General features: G+C 54.6%; 7 protein-coding genes across 7 annotated transcripts; 4 read left to right on the forward strand and 3 right to left on the reverse strand.

Annotated features, from left to right (window-relative positions):
* Positions 1-156: 156 nt before the first annotated feature.
* On the reverse strand, positions 157-3,252 carry A1O7_04795 (uncharacterized protein; the record flags this gene model as incomplete). The annotated part of the gene is made up of 1 exon (XM_007758805.1): positions 157-3,252. The coding sequence occupies one exon, from the start codon at positions 3,250-3,252 to the stop codon at positions 157-159; it is 3,096 nt and encodes a 1,031-aa protein (XP_007756995.1).
* Positions 3,253-3,952: 700 nt separating this feature from the next.
* On the forward strand, positions 3,953-5,075 carry A1O7_04796 (uncharacterized protein; the record flags this gene model as incomplete). Its single annotated transcript, XM_007758806.1, has 2 exons — positions 3,953-4,097; positions 4,150-5,075. The coding sequence occupies 2 exons, from the start codon at positions 3,953-3,955 to the stop codon at positions 5,073-5,075; spliced, it is 1,071 nt and encodes a 356-aa protein (XP_007756996.1).
* Positions 5,076-5,264: 189 nt separating this feature from the next.
* A1O7_04797 (uncharacterized protein) lies at positions 5,265-5,716 on the reverse strand (the record flags this gene model as incomplete). The annotated part of the gene is made up of 2 exons (XM_007758807.1): positions 5,265-5,482; positions 5,539-5,716. The coding sequence occupies 2 exons, from the start codon at positions 5,714-5,716 to the stop codon at positions 5,265-5,267; spliced, it is 396 nt and encodes a 131-aa protein (XP_007756997.1).
* A 1,031-nt stretch (positions 5,717-6,747) lies between these two features.
* On the forward strand, positions 6,748-7,518 carry A1O7_04798 (uncharacterized protein; the record flags this gene model as incomplete). The annotated part of the gene is made up of 1 exon (XM_007758808.1): positions 6,748-7,518. One exon carries the CDS (start codon positions 6,748-6,750, stop codon positions 7,516-7,518), a length of 771 nt encoding a protein of 256 aa, XP_007756998.1.
* A 72-nt stretch (positions 7,519-7,590) lies between these two features.
* On the reverse strand, positions 7,591-9,636 carry A1O7_04799 (uncharacterized protein; the record flags this gene model as incomplete). The annotated part of the gene is made up of 1 exon (XM_007758809.1): positions 7,591-9,636. The coding sequence occupies one exon, from the start codon at positions 9,634-9,636 to the stop codon at positions 7,591-7,593; it is 2,046 nt and encodes a 681-aa protein (XP_007756999.1).
* A 1,836-nt stretch (positions 9,637-11,472) lies between these two features.
* On the forward strand, positions 11,473-12,570 carry A1O7_04800 (uncharacterized protein; the record flags this gene model as incomplete). The annotated part of the gene is made up of 1 exon (XM_007758810.1): positions 11,473-12,570. One exon carries the CDS (start codon positions 11,473-11,475, stop codon positions 12,568-12,570), a length of 1,098 nt encoding a protein of 365 aa, XP_007757000.1.
* Positions 12,571-13,112: 542 nt separating this feature from the next.
* On the forward strand, positions 13,113-15,839 carry A1O7_04801 (uncharacterized protein; the record flags this gene model as incomplete). The annotated part of the gene is made up of 1 exon (XM_007758811.1): positions 13,113-15,839. The coding sequence occupies one exon, from the start codon at positions 13,113-13,115 to the stop codon at positions 15,837-15,839; it is 2,727 nt and encodes a 908-aa protein (XP_007757001.1).
* Positions 15,840-16,025: the final 186 nt, after the last annotated feature.

Here is a 16,025-nt window from a genome sequence, read left to right on the forward strand (position 1 = left end):
ACCCACGTCAACGCTCGATGAGATAGATAGATATACTTTCTCGAGATGAACTTTTCGGCAGCGCCTGCCCACGAGCGTGCAGAGCTCAATGCTCAATAAGCATGCGCTCGCTGCTGCCGAGGATATACAAGGCTTATCGCTGCGCCACAACAGCATTCAAGAACCCTGCTGCATGACAAGCTCTCTTAGCGACCACCTCCACCCGTTCGTCCCGTCGAGCCCATCTTCCTCTTCCGCGTCCGCGCCCTTTCTCAACCACTTCTCAACCTTTCTCCGCCACCTTTCCTCTTCACTCCTCTGCCGCCTGACGAACTCGGGGCCGACATCAAACTCCTCGCTGACGCCGATCCCCCATTCATCACCACTACTGTGGCCGCCGACTTCACCATCGCCGAAGGAGTCCCTCGATTGATTCACACTGGATATATTCTGCAGAGTGCCGCTTCGACTCCTCGTCTCGTCTTCTTCTTTCAGATCTTCCAGGCCGGCAAAGACGTCCTCTTCCTCTTCGACCTGCACGCTTCCCCCTCGGAGACTGGACATGCTTCCGTCGGGGTTTTCCGCGATTTTGAGCCAGCGCATTTGTGACGGGTCGAAGACCATGCCGCCCACGACCTGCACACCAGTCACGCTGGAGCCGACGTTCGAGATCAAGGCCACTTGGGCTTTGGAGTTGGGACTTCCGCCGCGGGTGTGGGTGGTGGGACTGCTGACTCGAGGGTAGAAGTCAGGCACGTCAAAGGGCGCAACGTCGTTCTCGTTGCCTTCCCACTTGAACAGCAGCGGGTTATAAGACATTCCCTTCTCCGTCTTGGGCCGATTCACGTCGCCGCCCATAGGTTTGATGAGGTGGGGTTTGAGCTGCACCTTGTCACTCTTTTTCTTTCTCAGACTGCCTTGATTGCTGGGCCGTACAGCAGAGGAACCGGACTTCCAGTTCGTCGAAATCGGCTGAAGGGGTTCACCTCGCATGTTCTGGAAAGCGGCCGAGATTTGGCGCTGTTCACGAGCGTTACGAGAAGCAGCCGTGTCGCGGGCAAACCGCGGGACATTTGTTGTGTTGAGAGCAGTAGTAGGGAAATCACTCCTGGAAGCTGGCGTCAGGGGCGTCGCAGGGACGGGGGTATCAGTGCCGGGCCGGGTACTGGTCAATGAAGATGTAGAGGGGTTCAAATGCGACAAGCCGAGCTTGCTTCGCAGACTTCGCGGAGCACCGCGGCCGACAGGGACCTTTGTAAATTTCGACTCGAGAGTCGCGGAGGTAGGTAGGTCGTCAAAAATTTCCAGCTCTGTTCCATCACCGTAGTTGCGGCGCCTTGTGGGTTTGGTGATTGTCTTCTTTGCCTGTGCTGCCAATTCGGCCGGCGTGAGATTGCTCCGTCCACGGTTGAGGTCGACACCACGGCCTGGAGTCTCTGGTCTGCCCAAGCTAGCGAGTCGAGACAAGGACCTTTGTGCAGCAGACATGCTCTCGCTAGAGCCATCAGAACCCTGCCCACGATAGTGGGTTTTGATGCTGACGTGCTGTGACTGCCCAGCAGATGCGCCTGCCGGGAGGAAGGGTGCGGGGGCCTTTTGTGAGAGTCCCATGCGCGACTCGGTCCGATCTGTTGTTGGAGTCTTGGGGCGTGGAGGAATGTTGAGACGGCTTCCAGTGTCTTGTCTCGAAGGGGGCCGAACGTAGGGCGAAGATTTGGTGGGAGAAGTAAGACCTCGCATGACAGGCATAGATCTCTTCGCACGAAGGAGTTGAGCGTTAGTTGTTGTAGGCTGTTCAAAGCGCAGATCACGTTGCGACTCTGTACCTCGCAGGAGCCGGCGACTGGGAGTTGAAGGAGTCGAAGGTTGAGGAGCAGGGATAATCGAAGCGGACGGCTGAGTGCCATGGTTACCGAGACGCGAGTTCGCTCGTGGATATGAGATGGCTGCACCAGTTTCCGAGACAGGTTCCAAATTGGACCGGGCACGCTCAAGTCGGTCATGCGCCGGCTGAAACCGGGGCAGGCGTGAGATTGTGCCCTGGGACTTGGTGGTCGTAAAATTGAGCGTGGTGGTTGTCCTCTTGGGCGGACTTGTGGCTCGGGTGCTCTTATGTTTGACATTGCGATTCAGAGTCAACTTAGCAGTGTCAAACACCTCTCCGTCGCCGATCTCGAGACCTGAGAAGAAGTCTTCCTTCCCAGATACCTTCCTAACCTCAGCTTTGACATCTGGTGTGCTGCGAAGTGGAGGGTCAACTGAACTTTCATGTTGTCGTCGTTTGAGTTTGTCCTGGAACTGGATCGGTCCATCAGGCAGGACGAGGCCGTCGAGTCCTTCGTCCTCACTCTCGGCTGTAAAAGCGCTGGAAACACTGGGACTCAGAGCCGAGGCAGACGAGCTTCGCGCCGACCGACCTCCTCTGCCCCTCCCAGCATTTCGTGTTCCCAAGCTGCCCTCGGCCCATTCGAGATCGAAATCGTCACTCTGCTGTGGCGTCGAAGGCGGAAGCTTTCTCGTCGATAGGCGCAATTTGCCGTCAGGAGGCAGCTCAAGTCCTTCTTCTAGGTTCTCGATTTCAGGCTTGACTGGGGTGGGTGGCTGGTGGAAAAGCAATGGCTTTTGAGGAGATCGATGTTTTGCAACTTTTATTGTCGGCACATCTCCAAAGCCGGCATCCTCATCCGTGTCGCGAAAAGCATCGAGGGTAATAGGCATCGCTGATGTGCGGGACTTTGGTGATCTAATTGTGAGATCGAGCGCGTCTTTAGTGTCGGGAGTCTTGGGAGATGTCCTGAAGGCGGCACTAATCTGGCGCAAGCTCTCGGACAGGTCGCGGTCGTCGTGTTTAGCAAGCTTGAGGGGGATATCGACGCCCGGGAGATCCAAGTCTTCAGACCAGTCATCGGCAATTGCCTTCTTGATTTCTTTGCCTTTTAACCGTCGTATCGTGCCACCCTCAAGCGCAGAACGAGGTATGTTTGTTGGTAGAGGTATCCCTTTGCTCTTTGCGAGAGCTACAGCATCCTTGACTGAAGCCTGTTCGTCGACGAGTACATCCCAATTTTCGTCTCCTTGATTCGATTCGGATCGCATCGACATGCGCGAGGACACTGAGTCCCGGTGGGCGGCTTGAGGGTGAGAAACGACCGAGGTGGCAGTTGATGCAGTCCTGAAGTGGACGTCTTCCAAGTTGTCGAAGTCTTCATCGTCCCAGTTTTCCACATCCTCGCTCTCAACCGGGGTCCGAGGCTTGAGGGTGAGTGGTTCCATGATGCTGAGTTCGAAGAAGGAATTGCAAAATAATCAGTAGCGGGTAATAATGTCGCAGAAGTGACAGCACAGCATTGGCTTCAACAGAAACATGAAAAAGTTGGATCGTAATGTCGTTAAGGTTCGTAACGTCGTGAGAAACGGTGGTCGATCAGCGTGACTGATTGAGCTGTCCAACACGGCGCGTTTGTTGCTCCCCGACGAGCAGTATACGCCGCTCGGGGGCAGTTGGTGAGAGAGCGACCTTGAATGGTCGTACGAAGATGATGAGGAGTGAGACTATGCGCAGTGTGGACTTTTTCGAGGTCGGCCTCAGGTCTCGGAGTTTGGAGGAGGCTGGAGGATGATCTTGGTCATGGCCGTCGGGGTAGTTCTGGAAACAGAGGGAGGAGGAAGAGTGGATTCCGCGCGGACACCGCAACCTGCAGGAGGCCAAGCAGAAGGTGGCTGGCACGCGTTTTGCAGCCAATCACGGCCAGACTAAGTCGCCGCGACGCGTCTTTCCCCGCCCCACTTTCACGGCGGTCGCTGCGCTCAAGCACCGTCGTTGTGTGGTGTGATCAGCGACTGGTCCCTGCTCGAATCCGAACCACACGGGCGTTGCTTGGTCTATGCGACGCGGGGGTCTGGAGTCAACCATTATCTGCAGCCCTGCGTGCCTTGAAAGGGAAAGCACGGCGAAGCGGAATCCCATGCCACCATGACTTCCAGCTGGGTGGTTCGCCTGCTTCAAGACAACAAAGAGGAGACGCCCATTCTCATCAACGTCTTGCGGAAGGAAGGTGGCGACGAGCTTGACCTCGACCTGCTTGCCACAGACGGCACCGCAGCCTTTACCACTAAAGGTAAGTTGAATGGTCACGGGCTTTTTTGAACTTTGCGCTGATGGCTGCGTAGTAAGGCGACGAAATCTGAAGAAGCTACGGGCGAAGAACTACGACGGATCCGATGATGAATGGAGTAATACCATTTTATCAGTCCTCGGTCTCAAGACAGCGTCGACGGCAGGCAGCCCGCAGGAAGCCGACCTCGACGTGACCTGTTCATTCTCAGGCAAAGGATCGAAACGCACACTTTCTCTCGTCTTTAGCAATAAGGTCGAGGACATCACACAACGGCTGGGGACGGTTGAACTGCCTCAAAACACCGACGCCGAGGACGATGTAGACCTTTTCGGCTGGACTTCCCAGGCGATTGAACAAAGAGACAGGCTACAAGGCGAGGTCACTGGCTTGAGGGGTCAGGTTAAGACAAAGGATGATATGGTCGCGAGCTTGCAGAAACAAATCGACGAGCTGGTCGAGGCCAAAGCCGAACACGAGAAGCAAATGCTATCCAAGTTCGCTCTCCTGCTCAACGAGAAGAAGCTCAAGATCAGGAACATGCAGAGGATTCTCTCCACCGCCAAAATTGATCAGAAGAAACTCAGAGAGTTGCAAGCTGTCATCGGCGATGAACCGGCGGGCATCGTAAGGCGAAAGAAAAGAGCAGCTGAGGAAGAGGTTCAGCATGAATCAGATGATACCGATGCTTATGAAACAATGGATGCGGACCCCCTCCGGACCGCCCAGCAAGAAAACGAATCTCCCGAGTCTGGTAATTCGACTCCGACCGCCTCAGAAGCAGACGATGATACAGATGACCAAGACCTGAGTAAACCACCAGCATATTCTAATCAGCCCAGAACACGAGCTGCAACCAGCACAACTTCACAGAAAGAAATCAGAACACCGCCTCCAAAGAAATCACAAAAGGAAGGTGAGCCTGCACCGCCAACAGATGATGATGACGAGGCAACTGCAAGTGAGGACGATGAGTTATGAAGTCAATGACCTGGTACGAACTATTCGACGAGTTATGAAAAGGCATTGGATACCCCGGCACGCATGGAGATGGAGGATTTTGAGCAATATTCATGTCATTTCATTCATGGTTGTCACCAGTAGCGTGTTTACAAGCTACTTCCACGGCAACCCCAGAGGTCATCCGTGGCACTCGTATGTAGGCGGGATTCAATAGTTGAATCTTGGCTGGTCGCGGGAATTGGGGTCATATCGATCCATGTCGCCGTAGTGGTTGTCATACATGCCCTCGGCGGCCCTCTTGCCATGTTCCCTTGCTCGAATCTTGTCGTATTCATCCAAGCCCTTCGTCTCGGCGAGCTTGTCAACTTCGGCCCCGACAAACCCGGCCAGGAGTTCTTTGGCAAACCCGTGGTCGACAGCCTTGCCTGCACGTTGTTAGCAACCAAGCTTTGTGCTACAGTCGGATGGGCAGTTGATATACCTTCTCTGCGCTGTTTGTCTTCGTAAAGCTTCATGCCCTCAAAGGCTGCAGCGCCACCAATGAGCTCGTGGGAGAACTTGCCCTCGTGGCGCTCATCGTTTCTGTAGACCTGTTCGTGTGCATCGCGGCCATCATCTGAAATGTTGCTGTTAGCATGGGATGTGCTGACAGAGGGCATCTTAGCTCAACTCACCGAACCAACCCATGGTGAATGTTTCGAAGTCCTGTATTGTTCTTGGAGGGTAGTGTAATTCTTCGGGAGAATGGTCACGGCAGTGGATTTGATATGATAAGTTATCAGAAGGACGAGTGAACAAGGAATGATGGTAAAATATATAGGCTTCAGAAGAAACCCCGTCACCATTCACCAGGCCACTTGCCCCTCGCTGGCTGGCCATAGTGATTGCGTACCACTACCCCACCCCGTCACCGCGAGTCGTCGGATGTCCATGCTGTTTCAGTTTCCTCACCTTGGTGAGCATGTGCGTCAGTAGATGAGCACAGACCAAGGATTATCCACAGCGACCATTGGCGAAAGTCAACTGCCAGAAGGGTCTGAAGCCCGTTAACGTTCTGGGCGTGAAACAAGAAATCAGCTGGGCGAGCAGTGGCTGCGCAGCGTGTCGGGCTCTTCATTTCATCACCGATCCGACGTTTTGCGTCAATCATTTGCGAGCCGATGCAGGTCCGCTGCGCCCTAAGGTTCGCTTCGCATGGTGCTAGCCGTGCGCTCAGCTCGCTTGCTCCCGCTGGGCAGCCGCATACTGTGTTGGCTGTGAATGTTCAACCTCGCACTCGCACAGATATTTCTATTCCGGGTCACAAGTGCTTCACGAGCAGCTTGAATTTGCAGTACTAATACTACGCTCTACGAGACGGAAGTAGTCGGATTCTGGAAGAACCGCCAAGAGACCGGCAAAACGCAAGCCAGAGGCGAAGCTGGAAACGAATGCTTGTCTCTGAAGCCAAGTCAGGGCAGAAGCTTGTCCCTGGGCCCCACTAACCACGTCATGCTCAACGTCGCGCCTGCCTGTTGACTTTGGTTCCTGCCTCGCTGGCTCGAATTCAAGCCAACCGTTTGTTCACCGATCGATGCTCAGCTACTGTGTAGAGAAAGATCCGCCGACACAGCTGTATTGGCATATACAGTACTGGCTTCGGTGATACCCATACCTTGATTTCAGCCCAACAGCCTCAACCTGCGCCACAATGCCCACTCAGCAACCCTCGCCCATGCCCTCGCCCACGCCCACCGACTTTCCAGCATCCCTCAAGCCACTCATCCACCTTCCACCAAACAACAAACCAACCAATGCTATCGTCTTCCTTCCCGGCCTAGGAGACACGGCTGCCAATTTTGCTTCATTCTCGCGCGCTCTGAACCTCCCCGACGCACTGACGATCACGCTGAACCCACCATACCCGCTACCATTCCCACTCGGGCCGGGAGATCAGTGGTCCGAAGACCTCCACGTCGACACGAGCACCGGGAACCTGGACGCAGACTCCTCACCTCTGGGCAAAGCCGCAGAACTGGTCGCCAGGGATGTGATCCAGAAGGTACTTTTTGACAAGTTCGGTTTCCGGCCCGACCATATCCACCTGTTCGGGTTTGGGCAAGGTGGTTCGCTCGCTCTATCGGTGCCGCTGCACCCATCACTCTCGTCCTTGTCGTTGGGGGGTATTGTGTCAATGGGGGCATCTTTGCCGCTATCTACGCCCCTCCCGAGCACGAGTGGTTCCAAAAACAAAACACCGATTCTGCTTCTATCGGGCTCGAAGTCGCCGTTGGCCTCGGTGGACTCTAGCCCGCTCAAACGTATCAGGTCGGTCTATGAGTTTGTCACGTATCATCAGTGGAAGAAAGCGGATGACTCGATGCCTAAAACAAGAGACGAGGTTCTTCCCATGATGCAATTCTGGGCGCAGACGCTGAAGAGCAGGCGTGGTGTGCCTGACGATGCCGTCGAGATTGGCTGATGAGCAGCATCTGATAATTTCACCTGGAGAACGCTCAGGTACTAGTACAGCTATGTACCACCCAGTCTCTATTTATTTCTGCTGCAGTCGACGTAGCTCCTCTTTGGCCCTCATTACTGCATCCTCTGCCTGGCGTCGACTCTGGACTTCGACCTCATCCTCCACGACACGACTGCTGGTCTCGATCAGCTCCCTCATCCTCCTGACAAGACCCTTGATGACGGTCCTGCCTTCCTCGTACAAGGTCTCCTCCAGCCACTTGGTGGCCTTCTGCCAGTCGCCTTGCATCCGCCACAACGCGTAAGTGACGCCCAGCGCGGCTATTGTGCCGGCTTCGTACATGCTGCCCGTTGTGAGGGAGAGGTAAGTCAGGACCGACAGACCGCCTGAAAGCCCTGCGAGCGAAGCGGTCTTGAGCACGATTTGCTGGGCGGTGCTGGTCAACTCGGCAATCGCGCGTTCCATGTGCGCGGACCGCGTCCGGGATATAGACGAGGACAAAGGAATTGGTTGGGGAATTGGTGCCATCTTAACCTCGGTCCTCCCAGTGGTATTAACCAGAACTGGCTGCACAGGAGGCTCTGTTGCAATGTCGCTTTGAGCTTGCAGCACCGGCTCGACCTCCTTCTTGTTATGCATCGCAGGTTCTGATGTCGTCAGGGATGGTTGGGCCGGTTGTTCTTCCACCGGCGAAATGCCCGCCTGAGACAGCCGACCAGATAGCTCATAGACGGCCCGCTCTGTGCGCGGCAACCAGGCATTGGTGACCAGGTCTGTAATGATCAGACCTACATCGTCGACACGCCAGAACAGTTTGTACCATGCGAGCTTTTGCCAATTTCGTGAGCTCCACGCCGACGCCAATCCAGATTGGAGCTCTTGATGGGCGTTGCGGGAGAACTCTTCGAGGGCACTCTCGAGGTTTGCGCGGCTGGCGGGACTCAGTGCTCCAGCTGCACTCGACCGGGCTTCTAGAGCAGCTTGAGCTTGTAGATTGGTAGTCGCGGCTGTCAGCAGAGAAGATATCAACCGCTGCACAGGGGGGGGAATTTGTCCCTCTGATCGTGCCGTCGAAGCCAATGTAAGCCAGCTCGACACCGTCGGCATGCCTGAATCCACCCACTTGTGCTCGTAATCAGTTGCTTCTCCTATCGACCTCCGAATCGCGGCAAGTCCCTCTTCCGCCTTCCTCGCGTCCACCACAAAAACCTGGCCGGCGCTTTTGTCCTTGGTATCCTCCAAGTTGACCACCAAGCGAACAGACTTCCGGTCTTCCGGTGCCGTGAAAGTCGTAGACGCCAGCAATTCCGCCGCCAACATCAGCTCGTCCAACCCCCTAGTCACCACCAAGGTGCTGTGGACCGGCTGCGCGATCGTCACTTGTCTCCCTGTCGCGGCCGTGGGCGTCCCAATCGAAGGCGACAAGGCGTCCGAGGCCACCGTCTTGGCGGCTTGCAGAAGTTCACCAGTGCGCGGACTACTGATGCTGGACACCAGAATCTCGATGTTATTCCGCTCCAGCACCGTCGAAGGCACATACATGACCGGCACGCTCGTCTTGGGCCGCGGTAGGTTCGAGTTGCGCGGGTGTCCATACCGAATGATCACCCCTCGACTATAGTCCTCACTATCATGCCCATGCTGTGACCCTGACCCTGACTGGGACTGTAACTGTGATTGTACTAGCTCTTGCTCCCACCCTCCTTCCTCCTCAAGCGCGTCCGCAAGGAGTAACCTTACCAGCCTCCTCGCCGTGTCTTGCACGTTCAGTCCCAGCACCGCGACCCTCGTCACGGGTGTGTCGGACTCCAATCCCTGCAGCGCGAGTTGTAACCTGCTCAGATTCACCTGCGCGGAGGCTCTCTTTTGCACGTCGACAAGCGCATCGTACAGAGGCTTGTACCGAGGGGGGATCGGTTTCCTGGCGTTAACGGCCGTGCTGGAGGTGAGGTTCGAGGCGGAACGACGGGTGCCGGTGTTCGTGCTGGTGTTAGCTGCTCGCCGGATCCGCAGAGGCTTCGACGTGCGCCATGTCGTGCAAGAGGGGCAGAAGAAAAAGGAATCACCTAGGAAGGCGTCGAAATTTCGTGCAGAGAGGGGAATGGAGGCTCTTTTCATAGTGAACGATATCACGGCCTTCTGGGACTGTCGTTCAAGCGCATGCTGGGGTGGCCGCGTTGAATTTCGTGTTCTGGGTTGCACGACTTGGCTTTGCGTCGGTGCTTCCTTGGGACGCAACTATGTACGACGAGCAGCTTTCTCCAACTCGGAGCTTCAGTGCCAAGACTAGACCTTGCTTTCTGGCTCACGACACCAGCTACTGTACCGCCGTTACAATTGTTGCAACGGAAGTGCACGAATTCTTGCTAACGCTCTCGCGATGAAAACTCTAGGGCTCCGAATGTGTCTTCTCGCTCGTGACTTTTTTGACATGGGCCTTTTTCCCGAGACTTGCCTCATCAGAAACTGTGTGCTAATAAATGCCAAATCCCAAATCCCAACAGTGCTTCCGGTGCCTTGAAGTCCGACGGGTTGGGCTGGCCTGATGCATGCGACCGTGTATCGCGATGAGACAAATACAACCAAGCCCTTACATGGTTGGGTTCTAAGCTGCAGATGGATGCGGCCATGTATTTGGTCTTTCGGTAAATATGTGTCGGGGATGGCATACATGGCCAGGTCCGTGGCAGCGTCGCAACGTTTCGCGCAGAGGACCATTAACGTCGCGGCATCGACAATGGTAGCTGTCATTCCTATCTACAGCGTCACAGCACTGATTGGGGTCGCTCAGTACCATGGCAAGCAAATTTGGGTCGACACTGTCGAGGGGGACAATTACGTTAGCAAGAACATTGGGCTCTACGACGGACGGGGGGCCGCCATTTGCAACACGCCTTGCTTTTGCCTACGTTGCTGGCGTTAAGTCCAGATATGGGTTGAGACAGGTAGAGAATCAACTCGACAAGGGCGTGTACAGCCGTGAGGCCCTGTCAGAGGCCTCAAATGGAACAAGGAGAGCTAGCTCTCTGTGACAGGCTTTCGTGTCCACCTAAGTGGTCCGCTCTGTCAACTTCCACCTCGGAGGGCTGGACCGCAATGTCCCCAGGCAACTTAGATATGTACCAGCTGCACAGTAGTGGACCAAGCTCATCCGCAGCAATCCTTTCAGACGGGAACTGCAGTTGACGAACGACGTGGTCTCGGTCAACCTCTGTGGTCAACTGGCGAGATATACAGACAAAGGAGACAGCTCGCAGGCTACGAGGCTCCAGGGCCACATAGTGTTGCTTTCATCAGCTGTAGCTTCGGCGAACGCGAGGACTACGAGTATGCATGAAGCCTAGCGATGTAAGAGCCTTTAGAGTCAGAATTATGGCATTGCTTTCTCTCTCATACACGACCGCCGCACCACGATGTCACCGTCGCTAAAAGGGCCAGGCACCCACTGGGTAAGTCGTACTTGTAGATGCTGGGACAATGCTTGCCTCATGTCATTCGTAGCCTCGTCCTACGGTATCACCTTGCGTGTGCCAGGCGCTTCACCCACTCCTCGATAGTCCTCGGTGCCGATTCTTCTCCTCCGTCGTCGGGACGAACAAAGTTTTGGCCACATGGCACAACATTGGAAATCACTTGACTCGGCACTATCTGACCTTGACGGCAGGGCGCCTCCTCCCCGCAGTCTGACCCAGTCACCCCAGAAGATCGTCCTTCCGGCTGCATATCATCTCCAACCGAGTCATTTCCCCGGGACATCGCCGGGCGTGTCACGACGCCTCCCCGCCTTCCCGAGTCCGAAGGGAAGAGAATAGATGTAGCCTACATCATCGGCTGTCGTAACTTCTGTTAAGAATGAGCCTAATTCCCTATGATGAAACTGTCAACGCGATCCAGAGTCTGTACTACCTATTAATGACAATCTCGTAACCTAGAGACAAGTCAATAGTATTCAAAATGTCTAACCAGATCCCGCCATTCCCGTCGGACGTGCCAGTCGCCGACATAGCCACTGTCAACTTCGATCTTCTAGCCCAAGGAGACCCGGAGCAAGCCCAAACCCTACTACACTCGTGCCAGAACTATGGCTTCTTCTACCTGTCCAACCACCATGTGGACTCTCACTTCATGTTCAACCTTGCCGACTCGGTCTTCTCCCTGCCACTGGACGAGAAACTCAAGTACGACATGGGCACCACGGGCCACTACTACGGCTACAAGCGATCCGGCGCCATGTTTGTCGACGACAAAGGCACAAAGGACCACAGTGAGTTCTACAACGTCTCCAAGGACGAAGTCCTGGCTATCCCGCAGCCAGGCAAAACTGTGACGGGCCATCATCCCCAAGTGGTCCTCGACCGCTTCGACGAGCTCAAGGCCTTCATGAAATCATGCCATAAAATCATATACACCATTACGACGTCTCTCGGCAAGTCGCTGGATTTGCCAGCGGGTCTGTTGGAGTCCCTACACGAGCTCGGGAAGCCATCTGTAGACCAGGCTCGAGTCACTTGTGCGCCTCCAATCAGACCAGCCGAGACCATCACGCTCGGCGAACACACGGATTTCGGCAGCGTCACCGTCCTGTTCAACCGGCTGGGCGGGCTTCAGGTGCTCGCCCCCAACAAGCGAGACTGGGAGTACGTGCGTCCTCGGCCTGACTGTGCGGTGATCAACCTGGGCGACAGTTTGATCAAGTTGCTAGGGGGCAGACTGTACAGCGCGGTCCACCGCGTCGTGGCGCCGCCCGGAGAGCAGGGGAACTGTATGCGACATAGCGTGGTTTACTTTTCGCGTCCGAACTCGAGCGTGAAATTGCGGGATCTCTTCCAGTATCCCTCCGACGAGGACGTGGCGAGGCTGGAGAAGTCATCTGATGAAACTCTCCTGAATGCTGACGAGTGGGTCAAGCAGCGGGCACATAATTGGAATACGGCACAGTACAAGGGCAAAGAGTCGTACAAATTGAGTCGAGGAACTGAGCATAATCGAGAATGGGAGTCAGACCCCACAAAGTTGGATCAGCACCGACCGAAGGCAGTCCAGGCTGTGTGATGCTGGAGGTGTTACCAGCGATGTATCATGTACATGTGTGCGCGTGGCATCTTCGCTGTTGCCCTTGAAACGCTGCGGAGGAGCTGGTATGCATTACATGCCAAAAATTGGCACATGGTCTCAGATAGAATGAAACTTTTATATAAGCGAGCGAGACGTATGTGCTGTCTGATTAGCACAAAGCCTACCTGCCTTAGCCCTGGGCACGACAAAAAGCCAAGTTAAGATTGAAGTGAAAGTGAAGGAGGTTGCGCTCAGTGCTCACGGCGAAGTTCTCCGCAGCGCCTATCATGGCCTGTTTGATTGATTGTACTCCATAGACACCAGCAGTCTTGCCATTCTCAATACTTGTAATGACAACGTAGGAGAAGTCCTCGGGTGCTACCTCGCGTGTTGGTCGCGTTTGTGTTTCTTCAACACCGAGCAAACGTCCCTCCTCCCTTTTGACTTGCTGGGAAAGGCGGCTCTTGCCTCATCGATTGAATCTGGATCGTCCATTTCCAGATGATGCAAACCTTCCTGCCAACAGAAGAGGAGCTACCATGGCTTCTACGACCACCATGAACTACTGGCTCGAAGCGCTCGCCCTCACGTTCGTCCCGCCAGCAACTAATTCTACGATCGTCGGCAAGCACAAGGACAACTTTACCAGGCGTGTCAAGCACCACACATACGGACGGACGAACCAGTTTGCTGTGACGGAAAAGCTCGTCGGCCTGGAGGAGAAATTCCAGGTTCTCAATCTCGACGATGTGGCTGGCGAATTATTCTCACGACGCGTGGAGCTGGACCGTGACCACGGGGAAATGAAGTGGTTGCCCGATGTTCTAGATTTGTTGTTGCATTTGTCAATCGGCCCGGTGAAGTACAGTCGGGTTGAAGATCTAAAGACGTTGAAACCTGATCCTGCAATCCGACCCGTGTTGAAGTGGGAGGATATAGAGGCTGAGGATCCTATCGATCGGAGAGACCCGATTTGGCAGGTTCCGCAATATTCTGACTTCAGCTCGGACGAAGATGAAGAAATTGTTGCTTCGAGTACGCAGACTTCGCCGGCCAGCATAAAACGGCGACATGCGGAAAAGGTAGATAAGGGCAGCATATTCGATGCACCTCCTGTTGAGGTGACCTCAAAGCTAGAAGCCGCCCAATTCTGGCGGACGCTGGGCCACGATGTCACAATCACGGAGACGCAGGCTGTTAAAGAAGTGTTGTTCATGTTCAGTGGCCTGCCGACGTCGGTCTTCATGTCTTCCGATGACGGTTTCACGCCCAACGCTCGGTACCGCGTCCGCCACCTCGAATCAGCCACGTCTGAATCACTATTGAAGGAAGCCGCAGATATTGCCTCCGAAGTCCAACCAACACGCCAATGGCTGCGAGCTCGTCAGGATACAAGTATTATGCAACTTGTTCACAGTGAAATCAGCGAGGTGCTCGCGGATTTTGAGCGGACTATATCTGAAGAGCACAGTGGGATACTGCATCAGACCTCGCCTACCAGAGCGGTCAGCCTACTCCAGGTGTTACAAAGGATCAAGAGGGCGAGCCTTCCATTGAAAGCTCTCAAAACCATCACCTCTCAATCGGCCCGAAATGACCCGGTTACTGTTCTAAATAACATCCATAATGCCGTCGATATTGCGCAGTCCTCTTGCAACACTGTCGACGTGGAATCTCTGCTTCCCATATTTCTCTCTGCTCTTACGCTGTATGCGAAGTCCATCGACATCTGGCTACACACCGGCAGTATCGCGAAGATGGAAGCTTTCTTCGTCGCCGAGAACCACAAAAACCCGCAGCAAAAGAGCAACTTGTGGCATGATTGGTTCAGCTTGACATCTAATTCAGTCGACTTGATACCAGCATTTCTGAAGAGGTTCACGGCAAAGATGTTCACGATCGGCAAAACAGCGGCTTTTCTGCAACATCTGGACGCTTCGCCTCTAGATGACCAGGTAATTGATCTGGGAGTGACTGCTGCTGCACTGGAGGCCGCAAACTTGATCGCTAACTCGCCGCTGCCCTTCTCGGCTACCTTTGAAATGATTCTCGAGCGACATCTTACGGCTCTTCTCAACAGCTCAACAAGCACGCTGAAACATATTCTGGAAACCAGCTGCGGTTTGACAAAGCTCCTGGATGCCTTCGACTACCTATACCTTGGGAAGGACGGGGTCATACTCGACACGATTGAGAACAAGATGTTCGACCAAATCGACCGTTCTATGGATATGTGGAATGATCGGTTCCTGCTCAGCGACCTCTTGGCCGAAGCATATAGCGATATTAAATGCGTGGATGCCAACGCCACCACTATTCAGACAGCATATACCTCTTCGAGGACGATGGAGAATCGCCGTCGTTCCGTCAAGATCCTTGCCGCTGTGTCTATATCCTACCATCTTGCGTGGCCTCTCGCCAACATTATCCTCCCGACTTCGACGGCCTGTTATCAACGCATCGCGCTGACATTGAGTCAAGTGCGCCGCGCCAAACATCAACTCGAGCGGAGAGCCAATTTCTACATCCAGCATATGCCTCTCATAGACAATGGGACCCACATAAATGTGGCGCGACTTGTGTACTGGCAACTCTTACTTTTCGTCAACGTCCTCTACGCTCATCTGACAAGCTGCGTGATCCAGCCTCTGACACGGAACATGCGCGAACGGCTGCGCTCCACCTCAACGAACAGCCTCGATGACATGATTTCGATCCACCGCCAGTACATCTCCGCGCTAGAACACGCCTGCCTGAGCAGTAAACGGATCAAACCCCTCCGTGATTCCCTGATCTCCGTCCTCGACCTATGCATCCGCTTCTCTGACATGATAACGTCGGCAGTGACGAACACAGGGACGCAGATCGCCCCGCGCGAGAGACACGAAGGCGACTTCGAAGCCAGCAGCTTTATCTCGGCACGAAGTCGTCGTCGGCGGCGTGGCAAGAATACCAGCACCGGAGACTTCGCGTCGTCTTCAGACGACGACGACGACGACGACGACGAAGGAATGGGAGAAGGCTACTCGACATTCGTGTTCGACGAAGACACGTCGCTGGGCCAGGAGATCTCGAAGGTCCGCAATGAGTTTAAGAAACATGTCGGATTCCTCATCGCAGGGACGAGAGCTGTGGCGAGAAGTTCCACCACAGGCGTACGAGTGGTTGGGGACAGCGGCGAATTTGAGGTTGGAGAACGCTTTGAGTTGTTGGCAGATTCGTTAGAAGGCGCATTTCCAGCCAAAAGGAGGATTGGGACTATTTGATACATAAAGCGTGGTCGATTCCAAGAGTATGAGATCGTATGAGAAGTTGTCGGATTTGCCACAGGAGTCTACGTGAGAGCGGCCGCAATGTATCTCATTGGCGTGATGTCCTGAAGCCCATGACAACGCTGTAACGCGTTACGTGGACAAACTATTTCGTAGGTGTGCCGCAAAAAGCATACGTAC

The sequence above is a fragment of the Cladophialophora yegresii genome (genome assembly GCF_000585515.1).
Source record: "Cladophialophora yegresii CBS 114405 chromosome Unknown aczIN-supercont1.3, whole genome shotgun sequence".
Lineage (NCBI taxonomy): Eukaryota > Fungi > Ascomycota > Eurotiomycetes > Chaetothyriales > Herpotrichiellaceae > Cladophialophora > Cladophialophora yegresii.